This window comes from Eimeria maxima, genomic scaffold (genome assembly GCF_000499605.1).
Source record: "Eimeria maxima Weybridge genomic scaffold, Emw_scaff318, whole genome shotgun sequence".
In the NCBI taxonomy this organism is placed as follows: domain Eukaryota; phylum Apicomplexa; class Conoidasida; order Eucoccidiorida; family Eimeriidae; genus Eimeria; species Eimeria maxima.
The window spans coordinates 9,135-26,674 of NW_013563806.1; the positions used below are offsets into that span (position 1 = coordinate 9,135).

Genomic DNA, 17,540 nt, shown 5'->3' on the forward strand with positions numbered 1-17,540 from the left:
ATTTTGCATCTATAACATACGCTTCCCGCCTTTTCGCGCTTCTTCCAAAGTCATTTCTCCGGCGCCATTGATGTTCGCAGTATGGCATGGACGCTTCCAGCACGCAGTCCTCGGCGTCGATAGTGGGTGTGTGTTTGTGGGCCCGAACTGCTTCCCGTTTAAGTAGAATATCGGTTCACTGTGAAGTAGACTATAACTGGCAAATCGATAAATTCAATTTATCTACAAATTGGTCTTGTATTGTATTGGATACTGCCAGTGCCAGTGCAAACTGTTGCTTTTTCCAGGTGACGAACTGCCCGGCTTCGCATGATGCCCGCAGTTTTGTCTTCCTCGTCGCTTGTGCACTGAGGACCTAATTGCACAATATAATTATGCGAACATATCTGCATTTGCAGTTACCATCTCTGCAATGCAAAGCGCAGCGTGGGCAACGTCATTTCGGGAGCATGATAACTTGATAGGTGCCTCACCAGCTGAGCAAGATCACCATTCAAACAACAACACCAGTTCTATGCCACAAAGTACTTCCATTTCTTCTGTTTGGAGTAGTAGAAAGCACCTGAAGCTTCCTGCCGGCGCTGCACTTGCGCTACTGTTGCATTTGGTCCTGGCAGTGTCTTTCTGTGTACTTCCGAAGAAGAAGGCATCGCCGCAGGTTCCAGTGCTGCGTCGACTATCCAGTAGTGAGGGAGAGGGCAATAATTCCCAAAACGAAGGCGCATTTAATGACTTCTGTGCAGGGTTGTTCACAGAATGGAGCCCCCTCCAGGGAGGAGCGGGTCACGCCTTGTCACATCTCCCTGCCTTTTTGCCTGTGGGAACTGGCCAAGAACAGTATCCTTTAACAGCAAATCCCAACAATTACCAATATGCAGTACCAAGGGGTGCAGAACAGAGGGCCCGTCAGGAGGCTTCGTCAACTAAAAGGGGCAGGATTGAAGCGCAGGCATCACACCTGTCACCGTCGACCAGCTCTTATGGAGATTTTACTCAGGAAGACCAGTGGTTGACGGCACCTCAGAGTGGCTCTTCTTCAGGTGCTGATTTTGGAAAGACACTAGACAGAGAAACCTCTGCACCGTCGCCCCACGCGGGCATTGGTGATGTTACTCAGTGGATGGACGCATTGCTGGAAAAATACGGGGACGAGCTTGAGCAGCTGCACAGTAGCCGAACTGGGCCTATGCACTCGACCGAATCATCACAGGGCACAACGGCGGGGCTGGTTGACTCCGTTGAGACTACCCAGCCATCACCTGTGTTGGCTGGGCACCAGCTCTCTGGAGCAACAGGTTGGTCAAACGGACTAGCCAACATGGGACAAGCCAACCTGCAACTATCCAGTCCAGGTAGGATTACAAAGGAACTCTCACGCCAAAATTCATGCAGGCCTCGACCCCAGTCTTCCTGAAATGTTTGAAATACATTGGAGCTTTGTCTTTCTGTGGGTGGCATCATGCAGGTTGGTTGTCTGGAGCCCCTGAACAGTTTCCATCATCCGTGTTTCGGGACAGTTCCATGGTCCTGTTAAATCTCTCGCCTCAGGCTGAAGAGCCAACGATGGAACTTAAAAGTGCCCAGCATATCAATAAAGGACCAGCGTGGTTGGACTGTGGCCAAGGCACTTCACAACAGATCCTTGGATATGATGACGCTCAAAAGGCTCTCCAAACCACTCATCAAACATATCAGTTTTCCCCAGAATTTGGCGACAACCAGTGGAAAACGTGCAATACCGCAATGCTTGCACATACGAAGCCTTCCGTGACTTCAATCCCAAATGCCGCTGAACAGCTGGGAACGCAGCAGTTCCAGTTAAAGAACGAGGCCTCTGTCAGCTCTGCACTAACAGTAAATTGACCGGCCATTGTGGTATCATCATAAGGGCTACCCTACCATACTTCCACATGCCGTGTAGCTTACCTGTATTGTTTTCGAAAGTATTTTTACTCTTTAGTTTGCCCATTTCTACTTGTATTTGCTTCATCCAGGCATTTTTCGCTTCATCATATGTGTTTCTGAGCAGGGGATGCCTGTGGCTGTGCCTCACGCTATGTCTTCTGCCGCTTCGGGTAAGGCCCACGGTTCTTTTGGCGCAAATGGTGACATAGGATACGGGCGGGAACATTCGCCCAACGAGTTGACGTTGCTGCAGTGGACGCCTGCTCAGTTATCAGTAAGCCTGCTCATTACTTCGAGTGTCTCACAACCGCACCTTGTCACTGATACTGGTTGTATTTGGCCCCCGGCAATCTTGTTTATTCTTTTGTTGACTAGCTGTGCTGTAATTCTATATAAGCTTTTGTATGCTGCTGCAGATAGAGCAGGTTCACAAGAGCGTTCCTTTGTGTCGTGCCACGCTCAACGGCCTTAGCCAACCTTACCACACATTCATTTTTAAACACTATCTGGTGGCAGGCTTTGCCTTCTTCGGATATTCGTTCGCGCCATTTCTAAGTGCCTTAAAAGCATTATACCATAGGAGAAGCATTCACAGAGAGGCTGATGCCAATTGTATGGCTTCGCTATGCGCTGGGACGAGCTATTGTGCGCCTCGCAATCCGTTGCTCTAGCTTATTGACAGCAGAGCTGTTGTGTTTGTGTGTCTTACCTGAAGGCCGAATATACAGAGGGTACTACACTAGCAGGAGATTCCAATGAATTCTACTGTAAACACCTGTTTTATCGCTTGCCTAAGTCTCCTGCGTTGGGTTCCCTTGCTGCATTTCAGTACGACAAGGTTGCATGCCAACCCGGTCGTAGGTGGCTCGTCAGCATACTGCTGCCATTACGTGAAATCCTTCTTAAGCGGGAGCTCACAGCGGATGATGCCTCCCATCTCATGCGCCTGAGTGGGGAGCTGATATATTTCCAGCTTAAACATGAACGTGTACAAAAAATGCGCTTGTTTCCAGGAGAGTTGTTGACCCTTCTAGGCACTCGATTTCTTGTGGTAGATTCTTTGTGGTCTGTTTGTGAAGTGTTGGGGGTAGTTATGAATAAGCACGTGTGGTGGGACCTATTCACGGATAAACTTTTACGCATTCCAGAGATGATTGTGAATCGCCCAGAGCAAGCATATGACCATATTGTACTTGTACATAGGCTTATTGACGCCTTAAGAGTGTATCGAACAGGGAATCGCCCTCCTCCTCGGGTCGTTGTTGAGCTGAAGCAAGAGCTCATATGCAAAGGGAGAAGCCCCAGAAAGTTCAGGGCTCCTGCGTGGAGGGCTTGGAGAGACGACAGCGCGCTTTCGATTCTAGAAAGCACCTCACACTGACACAGCTGTTGCAAATGACGGTATTGCGCATGCAGCTTTGGGACTTGGAGTAAACTTCATAACGTGCATCGTCAAGCTTCAGACGGGCGGAGGGGCATGGGCATCGCAGGACAGATGTTCTGTCTACAGATATAAGCAGACACGATGTTGTGGCAGAAAAGCTTGTCTCCCCGCTACAACCTCCGGAAATTTCTTTCAATATCAGTGCTCATGGGAGGACAGAACAAACGCCTCCCTCGGAAACGTTCTGCAAAGATAAATCGAGGATGTGAAGCACTGCTAGGAACCAGTCATACTGCGCACATTTAGACGAATTGAGAGTGTAGCCAGCGGCACCGCTGCAGCTCCCATGTTATTGTAGGGGCAAGTTCTTTGATATTTCAATTTCTTTTTGAATTTCCAGAATCACTTCATTTGGAAGTAGGTGGGTCGATTTGCGCCGTGTGTTATATCAGCTGCAATAGCATCATGTTGAGGAGTGTTCTGTGTTAGTTTGGTTCATTTTCAAGATGTCTGCAGCAAGGGAGGCTGCGCTAGTATTGTTAGAAGAGTAAATTCACCTTGGGGACACCAACAGGAACACCAACTGACGGTTGCTGTTCTGTAGAGGAGAAGGATGCTTGCGTTCAAGCAGGTGTTGTGAGGAAGACAACACTGTTCTGCTATGCAGAGTACCGACAGCATCCACAGCATCAAAAGAAGCACATGAGATTGTGTGCCAAGTAGCCGACCTTTTAAAAGAACCCCCCGTCCTTTTCAACGTGACATACTCAATTGTGTGACTAATGTTAGTGGCACCAGCCGTATAAATGGTTCGCGCGGGGAGCAGACAACGACGCCTTGAATATAATGCTCCCAAGACTGTTGCACAGCAGAGGTAGGAGCACCGTTTACGGGAACAACCACCTTTGGAGCGGATGACAAATGAACAGGTTATTTGGCATCAAGAGGTTCCAAGATGGAGCAGCTTTCCAGTTAACAGTCTACGTGGACTCCTTAAACCATTCATCAAGCTCGTCTCTGTTACCAACATATGCCGCTGCATATGGTCTAGTCAAATCATGCTAAAATTGCTGAGCTTTCCGCGCGGCATTTCGCAAAGTTCAGCTTAGCCTGGTGCGTCACAGCTCTTCGCCTCTAATGCAGAATCCGGCAAGCCATCGAAGTTTCCCCAATAAAAGGCTAAAGACGGGTGGATCTGCCGGTATGCAGGCGCAGGCATACCGTAACTAACGACGGCTGTCCGTACATGCCATGATATGAAACGTGAGCTCTCTTCGTTTCTAATTTTCCATAACAGACCCTAATTTAATAGGCAAATCTGCTTACTTAGCCGTATATGCGGACCTGCAGCAGCTCTATCTTCCCAAGCATTACATCGCAGTGTTAGACTGGTGAACTTATGCCATGGCAAATGGTTCTAGTTGCTCCCTAAGTCGGTAGTTGCTACTTGGCTGTCTATTGCCGTTCCGAACCTTGGACTCTGAAGCACAAAGTCCTGGCTACTGCTTATTAGCCAGCGTCATTGTTCTCTTGTCCCGTCGGCTTTCCGCTTTGCAACTCTGCAGCCGAGGCCTTTTTTCCAACCCCTAGTGCAATGGTTGATTGTCACCAGACTTTAGCACTTGCATGCAGTCGAATGCTGTTGATCCTGCGTCTCCAGTCATTCGTACGTTCTGAGGTAGCGTTCAGCTATCTTCAGCTGGAATTTCCCCTGCCGGAAGCTTGCCATCCGAATGGCCGTTGTATGTGGCAGCAAGCAAAGAGTTCCCAGCAATTGCCGTTAGCAGGTCGAAATAATGCACTGACTACCATGAGAAGTCTGCTATTTCAAGCTTGGCTGGAAAACCTGGTGCAGATATCACTCGCGACCACAAGCAATTTAGAGGGATGGGCAAGTGAATGCCCGCAGAGAGAAGTCGTTTGTGAGCGCATTAACGACCTCAACTGGAAGTTTTCTACGGGCGGGCTATAGATTAATGGAGAAGATATGCACAACGTTGGAGAGCAGACCAACAACAGGAAGCTGGGGAGTTGAACCACGTGGCGAGGAGCGAAAACCCTCCGAAGCCTTTCACGTGGAAAAACCCGTACAAGGGCACGAAAGCAAAAAAATAGAGGGGAGCAGATGGACACGTTTAAATGCTACTTGGTAAGAGAAGGAACATACACATCTGATAGAATTAACAGAGTTTCAAGCAAGGCCAGCGGGTATAGCGGGTAGACACCCAACGCCTGAAGTCCTTGGGCTGCTACGTGCAGGTTACAGAAGGCGGAAGAGCGAGGGACAGCATTTATTTGTTGGAGTCAGCTTGCGCACGATAGACTTAGCAGAAAATTGTGTATGGCACTGTCTCTCACACGTAGTGCTACTAGGACAACTCAAGCGGAGCATCCCGAGTTAACGTGTGAAGTTTGCTTGACGCTAGGGGTTGAAGAATCAAACTTAGGCGTGTATGCATCCACGGCAGACCGTATACACATGTATACGTATGTACGTGAACGTCCTGCAGGGATCCGTGACTGTAGTGCTGGCACTACAATGGTGGAGGGCATCGAAACCCATATTGTGACGCCAGTGCACGAAGAGTAGGGAACGATTTATCTAAAGCCGCTTAAATTGTAAATAAACATTATGTAAATATTTTTTATCAGCATATTTTAATCACTAGAGGGCGAATAGCAAGCAGCAAACACGGTGACTTTTCTGCCGCGAAACGGCGCAGCTGGCCGTTACAGAGCTTACCGTACAACTGCGCCCAGACGCCAAAGGGGATCAGGTACTTTTCATCCGTTTCCCCTGGGCGGAACTTAGTATGAATTTACTTTATTATATTTTATTGATTTGAAATTATTAAACGACGCTGTGATCTGTTCACGACAACTTGAGAGACCGACAGGCGCAGCTGCCGTCGACAGTGACGGACGGTAAGGCAGCGGCACCCACTGCCTGCGGTTGTAGCCTACGGGAACAGCAGAGCAGGCAGCAGAAACAACTGTTGATTAGAAATCATCTGACACAAGAAGAGTTTTCTGCCGTTGCTTTGTACCTCTGTGGCGCGGAGTGCAACGCTTGAGCCCGCTGAAAACAGGCCAACCAGATCAACCACTGCCGGTGCAGCACACGGATGCTGCTCTCCTCATTTGCGCAAAAAAACTCTGTAGTCACTCAACTATAAAATCGGCGCCCTATATGAGGAGCTCACATGTGTAGATGAAGACACACTGCCACAGGAGCAGCACCAATGGAACGCGAGATGAGAAACGAGACATCAACTCCAACAAACCCCAAAACTGACATTCCCAGAAGCTTAGTAGAGGCAGCAAGGAAAGTTGATATTCCGTCGCTTTTGCTGTTTGCGAACGCCTTCGTTCTGCAACAGCAACGCCAGCAGCAGCAGCCGTACTTTGTGCCCGCCACAAGAGCGGAAGGAGAACTACAGCAGCAACTGCTGCAATGCCGTGAAAGGCTGCTGCGGCTTCTGCAGCAGAGCGCAGCAACAGCAGCAGCAGGCGCTGCTGTGGCTGTTGCTATTGCTGGCAATAGCTACTACGATAAAGACAGCCGAGCGCTAATATTCAACGAAACCACAGCTGAGACTTGGAATGATTTGCTGCAGGTATCATGGCTCATTGCGGCTGCTAAGATGTAATTGTTTACACACATTGACTAACTGCATTCGCTAAGGCACGAGAAACTATGCGATCGCGCTGTTTTCCCAACTACCACACTACTCCTCTGCTCAACCTGTGCGCGATTTGTTGCTGATCGCAATGCATTTTCTGCTGTTTGTGGCTCGTGCTGCTGCATCAGGATCTCCGGACCCTTTTGTCCCTTCTTAACACAATGCTACAATCTCAGCAGTGCCCACTGCCGGAAACTGCAGCTGCTGCAGTGGAGCGGCTGCTGGAGGATATCAACACCGCCCTGCACTACAGCCGCAACAGAAAGCGGGAAAATAGAAGGAATTTTCAAGACTGGCAACAGTACAGAGGTGGGCAGAGTTCACAGGGACACCCGAGCTGGTTGCAGCAGCAGCGTGTTCAGCAGCAACATCACCAGAGACAGCAAATGCACCTTGTGCAAGCAGAAATTAAGGCTATAGCAGAACAACTGGCAAAATGGCAACATACGGGAAAAGTAGATACCCACAGAAGTGGGGAAACGTCACTCCCGGACAATGCATCAAAAAATGAAACGGCAAGCCCAGCAGCAACAAACATATCTATAGTGGACAGCTTGAGCCGCCAACGAAGCACCGAAGAAGATTCAGATCCATCAAGCGACGCCAGTAGTCTCAGCAAAAGTAACCACAGCATAAATAGCAGCGACACCAATAGCAGCGATAGCAAAAACAGTAGTAACGCAAGTAGCAACAGCAGCAAAAACAGCGCAAGGAGTGAAGACAGCAGCAAGATTACCAGTAGTAGTAACAGCAGCAGCAACCGTAGCAGCTCAAACAACAGCAAGGCGAGTAGTAGAAGCAGCAGTAAAAGCAGTAGCAGCAGTAGCGGCAGCGACAGCGAGAACAACAAGACAGCTGATCCCGTTGATGCTCCTTCAGGGGCAGCCGGAGCAGCTCCAGCTCTGGCACCACGTGAAAGTCCCGTTTCGCTAACAGTGCACGCAGGAGAAAAACACCAACACAGGTCCAGCGATAGTTAAATTTAACAGCCAGTCCAATGCGACGACGCAAGGAGAGATGCCCGTTGAGGATAATGCCAGCCAGCCTACCCTGCCTTTACGACGCCCACATTTCCGGACGTCCGTTTTCTTAAAATCCACTGCCTAACAGGCTATGTTTGTCGTAGTATTGCTTCGGCCGAGTCACTCTCCTATAGTGAAGCGCTTATGTTGGTAGCATCGATTTTTTCACCCCAAAGGTTGCTGAGGCTCTCTAGAGTATCAGCCCACCAAATGCAGGTACTGTAAGGTACAACCGTTAACAGGCAAACGACCAAATAAACTAAATTCAGAGACAGAAACCAATGTACCAGTTATACAGGAGGCCACACAGTAATGCACACACTCGCCTTCGGGAGCAGTTTGTGCCGAGCCGCCCAGCCTTGTAGTTTGCCAGCTGAGCTCCATCCCCTCCATTGTTACAGGTATTATGGAATGCAGCGTGTTCTGCGGAGCCCCTGTGCATAGCAGAGAACACTTGTCAAGGATGGCTTCCGAATGATTTGGGCTGCGTAGCTTCGAGTCTTTAGAGAAACCCACCTCTGGGGAGGTCGTTGCCCTCACAACTGGGGAGAGGAAGCAGATGCAAAACCTCCGCCGTTCCAGCGCACTCATTGAGTAGCAGTTAGATTGACCTTAGTGGTTCTTAAAGCTCTGTAAAGGAAGAAAAACTCAAGGAGACAACAGAGCAGTGAATGCCGCATTATGCTCAGGTAGCTGGCACTGTAGTGCTCGGCCACGGAGGCCCGCTAGTTCCCTGTAATTCGCACACCGCCCCCTGATTCTTGCGGGAGCAACTTCCAAGTCAGCTGCCGGCACTAGGGACACGACTCTCGCCTGCGCAGACTTTACGGTGCCTGGGGACTAGGTGGCAGTGCTGAAGAGTATAAGAGTCACGGGGAAGACGTGACAGAGCATCGGGTACTTGATTGCGTACCTCTGGCAAATAGGTTATCGTAAGATCAAGGAGTTCAGCAAGGGAATCCAGCCAACGGGCAGTACGACCACGTAAGAGTTTAGAGGCTTTGAGCTGCTGAAGATATGTGAGAGCCTGATGATCTGTAAAGGTCGTCACTTTGGAAACCCTTTCGAGATGTGCCCACTTCGCCAGGGCAGAAACAAGCGCCAAAAGTTCCTGATCGTAAATGGAATATCTCGCCTGAGATGGGGTCATCACCTGGCTCAGGAATCCTATGGGTTGGGTTGTCCCTCCTGCTCCAGGATTGCCCCCATCGCATATCCCGAGTCGTTCGTACACAGTTGGAAAGGTTTCAAGGTGTCGGGAACCTGTAAGATCGTGTAGTCAATAAGACACCGTTTCAATTTGCGCACCCCTTGCGTATGTTCCCCAGGCCACTGGAAGGTGGCTCCCTTTCTAGTACGGTTCACACCGTTGCAAAGAATTCCCCCATAAACATTCTGCAATAATTTAGTCCCTAAGAATTGTCGCACGTGCGTCTCGTTATTTAAAAATTCAGGCCATACCCTAATGGCCGAATCTTTGTTCGCGGCGGGCTTTATTCCCTCGGCACTGCGCGTATATCCTAGATACGTAAGCTTGTCTAGCGAACTTACATGTACTAAACTTAGGATATAACTGTTTCACGGAGCAGCCCCCAAATGTAGTTCGCAGCCGTCCTGAGCTGTGCTAACTTATCGTCTCATCGCGTCTGGCTTCCTGACTACATGCTCTAACTAACCAACTTCCCGGAAGTCAATACTTAACGTTCCACAGCATATTCGAGCCTCTATTATAAACACGGGAAATTCCCAGAATAATAGGACTATTCTGAATTAACTCTGGTCATGGCTGGGTGCCAGCGCCCAACCTATCGGATGACGAGGGGGAGATATTAACGGAGACGAGACGGTCAGGTGCCTGACCTATAACTGCTATCCAACAAAGTCGTGTTTATAGACATAATACTCCTATATAGTACTAATTCTACTTCCTTTTCGCTTAGATCTCTAAAGAGGCCTACCTGGAATCCAAGTAGTGACTAGGTGGTACCCCAGTAGTGACATGGTATTGCTATACTGCCATAGTGGTAGCTATAGAGGTAATCCTACTACCCTAGGGCTCCATCTACGGTACTCGATTCTTAGAACAAATTGCAGCACTAATTTTATTTCTTAATCGCTAATGTCCTAATCATTCTCTTTACGGTTAGTGAGCTACTAGCGATTACACCAGAGCCCCATTGTAGTGCCTGTGCACTACAGGCACCAGGCAGGGCCCGCGACCTGGCTGTGCGACGGCGATGCTTGGGTGAAGTTAACCAGTTTCCTGCAGATGTTATTTGGTGCGCTCGCTTGCCTTGGTTCAATTTAGCATTTTTTGGAAAAGTTGGAGGCCATAGCTCCTTAGGCAGCGCGGTTCCTGCGCTGCTAGTGATGCCACAACGGGGAGCAACGGCAGCTGGTGGCGCCTGGGCTGCTGTCCTCTTTCTTCCTAGCTGAAGTTCTTCTGTGCCGAAAGGACTGGGAAGGGCGCACATTAAGCGTATTCCAGCACCTCAGGGTCCTCTGGGAACCCAGGAGAACAAGAAGCTGTAGCGGCAGTGCAGCAGCTGGAGGCGTCGCCCCAACGCCACTGCTCGGCTGCCTCCTGCAACCCAACTCGCATACAGGACAGCTGCTTATTGGCTGTCTGCAGCTAGCATCAAAGGTTTGGTGCACTTTGTGTTTTTCCCGGAGCCCTCCTCTTCCCTGCCCCCCACCACTCGGGGCTCGGGGGGAACTGGACAGATGGCCTCTTCGTCAGATAAGCACAGCACCTTGCAGTTCCTATGGGCCGCAGCGATCGTCACCTTCCTTATTGGCGTGGCTCCAACGGCCCGCAGGCGGCTTCGTCAAACCGTTGTTGAGGAGACTGTCTCCCTTGCAACACCCACCCAGGCAAGCCCCCTCGGCTGGTGGATGGCGCTGCGCCAGCAAACAGTTGCTGCAGATTCCACACGTGAAGTCAGCAGCGAGTATGTCTCCCGACTACCCCTGATGCAGCAGGCTCTCTGCGAGCGTTTTTCGCTCATTTGCCTCGACAGCAGCAACATCAGCAACATCAAAGGTGCTGCCGCGGAAGGCGGATTGAGGGACAGGGTTATGGGGCTTGGGCTAAGGGAAATGACGGACTTCGCCCTCGCAGCGCCCTTCCTGCTGACCTCGAAGTGGAGTGCCTTCACAGAGATGGTACTGCAGTTGGGGATCGTAAAGGACAGGTACCTCGTGAGATTTGCTGCACTTCAGGAACGATTAGCCCCCTTCCTCACCACACCAAACTCTGCAGCAGCAGAACCAGCAGCGTCCACACGAAACCAAGTGTCACAGCCTCCCCCACAGGTGGGCCTTACTCGAAGTGTCGGCAGACAATTGAGCAGAAGGGGGAGGAAGCAGACGATGCACGAAGCAGCAGGGAATCCACCACTGCCCCCGCCGCGGGAGTACTCAGGATTGACAGCAAGAGCAGCAGACGCAGCAGCTGCAACAGCCGCCGCCGCAGCAGCTGAAGGGACTGCCGATGGCATCGACATGGAGTTCGTCAGGCTCAGGTGGGCAGAACTGCAGGAGCTAGCTGAGGAAGAGCGCCAGCTTGCCTCCACGTATCTGGCCCTGGCAGCCGAGCAGAATCTGTTTAACTCCATTCCCGACGACTGTCTGTGGGAGGCACTGCTGCAGCAAGTGGTCATTAAGGCAACAGCAGCAGCTGCGGCAGCGAAGAGCGGATTGACAGCAACGTTTCCGGATCTCTACCACGAAGGAACAGAAGGATACCAAGCTGCATTTGCAGCACTTGCTGCTGCTGACGACCGCATTCGGTTGCTTTTGCTGCAGCAGCAAGACACTTACGCAGGCAGTCAGCCGGTATTGTTTTTCGTAAGAGGGATCCTTCTCTCTGTTTGCGAGCCTGGGGAGTGCAGCGGAGATCTGTAAGCGGCCGCACACACGACGGAACAACATCAGCAGAGGAACCTGCAGAGGCAGCACCTGCTGCTGCCGTTGGTGCCTGCATAACCGGTGTGCGCACACGTGGGTAGATTCGAATCAGAAAAAGAAACAGATACTGCAGATTTGCGCTGGCGACAGAAAAGTCGCCGTAACGGAGAAAAGGGCAGCAGCGGCAGCAGCGACAGCTGTAAGTCGTCGGGAGAAGCAGCACAAGAACCGGCAGGAAGTGCTGCAGAAGCAGCGTAGCAGCGTAGTTGAACAAACGTTTCAGTGCCCTAGGTTGAGTACAACAACATTCCGTTGCTTTACCCAGTCACATTCCTCTCCTGAGCTGCTCTCTGTCTTTGGTTATTTTCTTCGCTTTTCCCAGTGACATACGCGCTGTCGGGCGCTTCTTGACCCTTACGTAGTGCTGTTTGGCGGTTATCTCCCTCGGCGGTCGCCCAGTTCCACCGCAGGGCGCCGAGAAGAGCACCAGCAGCGAAAGCAGCTGCGGTGGCAGCGGCCCAACACGTACCTTTACAGTTCGATAGGTGGCAGCCGTTGAGCCAAGTAGGTCCAATTTGGCATGCCGCTACAACTGGAAGAGGTGTCAGTAGCTTGTACATGTTGGGTGCTCCAGCCGGTAGACGGCCGGGCATCAGTGGTTAGCCGTGGCTAGCAGAGGTTGGCAGTGGCCAGGGGCTGCTAGTTGCTGCACGTTTTGCGGGCGACGGCGGTGCAGTTCGCGCTCCACCGACCCCGCTTTCGGCTTTCTGACCTTCAGTTTCGGCACCTGGAGTGGCACCCAGCCATTCGCTGTGAACTAAGTTATTGTCAAGCATTGGCGTGCTGATTCGGGTGACGTTATGCGGCGGCTGCCTGCATTACTTGTTTGCAGCCTTCGGGTCGCCGACATCCCCGACCTTTTCGAACATGTCAGCGCGGGCAGCGGTCGGCAGGAGAATTCGCTAGAGGGGGCAGCACGGTAGGAAGAGGGACAAGTGAACAAAATAAAGGAGCACACAGGAGTAGTAGACAGGGGTAGGCAATGACGCGACGCATAGAAGAGACAGGGTAGACAGGAACAAGGGGGAGACAGGAGGGGCGGACAGAGACACTCTCAAGCGAGCGAGGATCCATGGATTCGGACGATGGGTTGGCCCTTCTTGTTCCCCTTTGTCTCCTGTACGTGCCTTACCTCTCGATTTCCTCCACTTGTTTCCTAATCACACTGTACTCATTTCTCAGCTTTGTGAAGGGACGGTGGAGTACCTCAACCGGCAGGCATTCTGCCCCAACCACCCAGATGGTGGTGTGCCTCTTTAGTTGTTTGCGTCCCTTCTTTCTTGTTTCTGGCCCTTCGTTGTGGCTTCTGGTTCACCAGCTTCTTTGCTCTTGTATCCTCTGCATTGCACGTGCCTCCCCCTGCCCCCATATTATTTTTCCCCCCTATTGCAGTGCCAGTAACTCCGGATGCTTACTTAGTGCTGGCTGCAGCGTTGTGGGCATTTCAGTGTCTCGTCAAGAAACTTCTCTATATTTGTTCCTATACCTATCACACCTTTGCCTGTAGCTGACTGCTCCGCTCGTTTCTGTCGCTACCCACTTCCCTCGGGCTTGCACGCGTGCACTGAAAAGCACCATGCTGCCAGTGGAAGGCTGTACTTCCCCGCATCCCCAGGCCCTTCAGCAAGCAGCAGCAGATGGAGCAGTCGCAGTGCAACCAACAACCACCAATGCCTACGTGATAATCAATTAAGTCAACACGCTAAGACGGATAAGTTTGCATGCTGCCACAAAGGGGCAGCGGAGCGGAACAGAGACGTCCATCTCTTGCCTTCAAAACACGCCATTCTTTTCACTGCAAAATGCGGCTGCTCCTACAGCACATGTGCGTCTGCTCTCATTTTCTGCTGCTCCCACAACACGTTGCACACTGCTGTGTGCGATGCTGCTGCCGCTGCAACCGCACCTACCGCAGCAGCAAAAGCTGCTACACATAGGTGCTGCTATTGCGCCAAGCTTTTGCGTGTCGCTGGTCGTGCGCCGGCGGTGCCTGTGCACCATGCAGCCAGTGCTGCCTGCTGCCGTTGCTGGTGCTGGTGCTGCCTTCGCTGTTGCTGCAGCACCTGCAGCAACAGCCATCAGCGTGAGAATTCCCTATTCGCGTCCCTGTGGGCGACGACAGCTAATCAGCGCCTAAGATGTACACAATGGCATCTCGGAGTTGCGGCAACCGGCGCAAATCCCCGAAGTTCTCTGCGCGGTTCAACGCAGCCACGCAGGAGCGCCGCCAGGCCTCAAAGGTGACATCTGCATACACGCATACGGACACCCTCTCAAGAGAACGATCGCTCAGGACACCTCTATCAACCCAAACGAAATCTGAACTAAGACGCCCAATCCCCCAATTCAAACAGACCGATGCAAATCAACACCGACAGCGCACCGCACGCAGCAACCCCTAGAACCGGCTAAAACTCGAACGCACCGGCGTTACCACTAAAGCACGCTGGAGAGCGGCATCCAGCGAAGACCGAACACAAGATACAAGGGACTAGCGGTGGGATGAGCCCAAACTACATATATGAACAGACAGAAGCGACCAGGGACCGATTTGCAGGTACAGCTTCTGCTACTAATGCTACTACTGGGAAAGAAGCTGCTAGCTGCGGCGCTACTCATTCCTTGCACTTACACTTTCTTAGGATTGCATCCTTTGGTGGGGAAGTTGACGCTTCCGCCGCAGGCCTCCGAAGCCCCTCGTGCTGCTGCTGTTGTTGCTGTTGCTGCTGCTGCAGCAGGGACAGCAGCTGGAGCTGCTGCAGCCGCTGCTGCTGATGCTGTTGCTGCTGTGGCGGTACTGACGGCAATGTCTTCAGAGGCCTCACGGGTGAAGCGTCCCTCTTTACGCCTTTTTGCTGCAGCAACAGCAGTTGCTGCTGTTGGAGCTGAGAGCCCCTTAGTCCCCCTGTTGCTGCGGCTGCTGTGGCTGCGCCGCTACCTGCAGCTCCTCCACCCGCCGCCGCAGCAGCCGCTGCTGCCGCCGCCGCCGCCGCAGCAGCAGCGCTTTCTTTCCGGGCAAGAGCTTCTACGTAAAGGAGGATCTGTTCTGGCCTCCTGCTGCTGGGTAGTCTATGCTGAATAATGCAGTCTCGAAAGAGGGACACAAATTCCTCTAACTCCTGCGGTGATGTAGCGGCGCGCACTCGTCGTTGACTTGCCTGAAAATCGATACAGGAGAAAACAACTCCCGGGAAGCATGGGGCCTACTGGCAGTGGAATGAATGGGCCTGCCTAGTTTAGAACGCAAACAGCAACACTATGACTTGTTGGCTGCAAACTCTAGTTGCTGCTCTGGATAAGCTGTACAGAGTTTTCTAGTGCGGCAAGCAGCAGCAGCCCAAACAGCTGCTGTTGCTTTTTATGCACCAACAGTCACAGGCAGTTCGCTTACTTCAATGCAGCGACAGCTAAGGGCGCAGAGGTCTACGGCATCGCGGGGAACGCCAGCAGCAATAAGAGCTGAGGGGGAGGAGCAGAGCCTCAGCAAATCTTGCAGCACCATCCCCAGGGCTTCACTCAAAAGACGCATATTAATGGTGCTGTTGCTGCTGTTGTTGCTGCTGCTGCTACTGCTAGTCCCCACTCCTTGGCTACTGCTGCTACCTGTGCTGCACGCCGTAGGTGCAGCTCCCCGCTGTTGCTGCTGGTGCTGTGCATGTATTATAAGTTGCTGCTGCGGGTCCGCAGCAGCGAAAGTACCTCCGATGGCTGGTAGGTCGCTTAGTGGGGCTCCACCCCGCGACCTCGGGGGCCTCCCTCTTTTTCTGGGATTGTTTTGCTGCTGCACTTGCTGCTGCGTCCTGGTGTATGAACGCCTGGCGGCTCCGTCCGTTGCCTCATCGTCGCTGAGGTGCGTTGTGGGGGGCCTCCTCTTCCGCAATTCATAGGGCCTGCCCCCCGAAGGGGAGGCTGCTGCCTGCTGCGCGCTGGTCCCGGCGCCACCAGAAGCGGCGCCTCTGCTGCTGTCTGTGTCTGCTGCTGCTGTTGCTTCTTCTCCATCTGTTTTGCTGCCTTCATCGGTCTCCTCCATGAGGGTGAGACCAAGTCGTTCAAGCTCGTCGCTGTCATCGCCATCAGGCAACGGCTGGCCAGCAGCAGCAGCAGCTGCAGCTGCAGCAGCAGCTGCTCCTGCCCGTTGCCTATACTTCTCCGTGAGTTCTGCAGCAATTGCAGCTGCGTCCACAGCTTTGTCTCCGCCGCCGGCTAGGATCTCCTCCTGTCTCCTCCTGCATTCAACGGCGAGCTGCCTCGCCTCAGAGAAGCCGTACCTCGGAACTGAGAAATACACATTCTTCTTTCGCCCGCTACTGCCTTGCTGCACGGGCCCCACCGCAATCCATTCGTGGCGCGTGCTGCTGTAGCAAACGCCCTTTACGCGCTCTACTCTCTTTGCCAACATCTGCCAACGCAAATACAATTCGGGTCCCACAACCCGCTGCCGTCGTCGCGGCGTAGCCGCCGCAGCAACGGCACCTTCCTCCGCCGCCGCTGCTGAAGACGAACGCAAACCGCCTTCCCCCCCACATTCTTCACCCCCGGGCGCAGCTGATGCTTCTGCCTCCGCCTCGGCTGTCTCTCCTGCCCCCGCGTCGGCGGCTGTTGATGTCGCCGTCCCACCGGCCCTCGACTGTCCTCCTGCTGGCGCACTTGCTGCTGCTGCCGGAGGAGACGGTGCTCTCTCAGGTGGCTCTTCTCCCTTCTCCTGGAGACCCTCATCCCCTTTAGACACAGCCTCCGTGGAACTCAAGGCCTTTAAATTTGCTTGTCCCGCCAAAAATGCTGCAAGTGAAGGAAGCCCTCCAGAGAGCTCACCCAAGGCCACCTCAGACACTCCTGTCGCTTCGGCGCCGTTTTCTCTTTCCGTTGAATCAGAAGCTTCTGCTCTTCCTCCTGCTTCCCCCTGCCGCTGCTGGTGGTGATGCTGCTCCTCTGCCGACGGAGACCTGGCACCCCAGCCATTTACCGAGTGCCGCTTTGAGTTGTCTCCACTTCTCTGTGAGGGTTTTTGGCTCCGTTCTGTTTGCTGCTTCTGTTCATCCTCCTCCTCAGCAGCACTGAGAGACGCAGCATCAGAGGAAGCAACTATTCCTTGATCCTGCTGCTGTTGCTGCCGCTGTGAAGCACCCGCCCCTGACCCCTGCTCCACGCAGGTCACGGGATCTGCGGATGTACCCGCCATTTGATGCGCGTGAACGCGTGACACTGCCGCTGCTGGCGCCTCCACTGTCCCCGATGGTGCTGCGATTGCTGCGATCACACGCGTTTCATGTGCTTCTCTTCGATCCCGAATGTAGAGAGGCTCCTCCTCCTGCTGCTGCCGCAGCCCTGGGTGACGTTGATGCTGCTCCTGCAGAGCTTGCTGGTGCTGCTGCTCCAATGCTGCTCTGAACGCACTGCGCCGAGGAGGGAGGATTAACCTCGGGTGCTGCTGCTGCTGCTGCTTTAGTCCCCTCTATTCAAGTCCTAGTACAGCGCTGCAACGGCACCTGTAGCACCAGCAAGAGCAACAGTAGGAAGCGCCTTGTTGCTGCTGGTTTCCGTCGGAGAACAACCGCGCTCTCGACCCCCCCCCCCCAG

The 17,540-nt window shown here is 52.8% G+C and overlaps 4 protein-coding genes across 4 annotated transcripts; 3 read left to right on the forward strand and 1 right to left on the reverse strand.

Annotated features, from left to right (window-relative positions):
- Positions 1-412: 412 nt before the first annotated feature.
- EMWEY_00028080 (hypothetical protein, conserved) lies at positions 413-1,863 on the forward strand (the record flags this gene model as incomplete). The annotated part of the gene is made up of 2 exons (XM_013478210.1): positions 413-1,352; positions 1,466-1,863. 2 exons carry the CDS (start codon positions 413-415, stop codon positions 1,861-1,863), a joined length of 1,338 nt encoding a protein of 445 aa, XP_013333664.1.
- Positions 1,864-6,543: 4,680 nt separating this feature from the next.
- EMWEY_00028090 (hypothetical protein, conserved) lies at positions 6,544-7,952 on the forward strand (the record flags this gene model as incomplete). Its single annotated transcript, XM_013478211.1, has 2 exons — positions 6,544-6,906; positions 7,101-7,952. 2 exons carry the CDS (start codon positions 6,544-6,546, stop codon positions 7,950-7,952), a joined length of 1,215 nt encoding a protein of 404 aa, XP_013333665.1.
- Positions 7,953-10,718: 2,766 nt separating this feature from the next.
- Positions 10,719-11,900, forward strand: EMWEY_00028100 (hypothetical protein, conserved; the record flags this gene model as incomplete). Its single annotated transcript, XM_013478212.1, has 1 exon — positions 10,719-11,900. The coding sequence occupies one exon, from the start codon at positions 10,719-10,721 to the stop codon at positions 11,898-11,900; it is 1,182 nt and encodes a 393-aa protein (XP_013333666.1).
- Positions 11,901-14,085: 2,185 nt separating this feature from the next.
- EMWEY_00028110 (hypothetical protein, conserved) lies at positions 14,086-17,142 on the reverse strand (the record flags this gene model as incomplete). Its single annotated transcript, XM_013478213.1, has 3 exons — positions 14,086-14,210; positions 14,596-15,121; positions 15,355-17,142. 3 exons carry the CDS (start codon positions 17,140-17,142, stop codon positions 14,086-14,088), a joined length of 2,439 nt encoding a protein of 812 aa, XP_013333667.1.
- Positions 17,143-17,540: the final 398 nt, after the last annotated feature.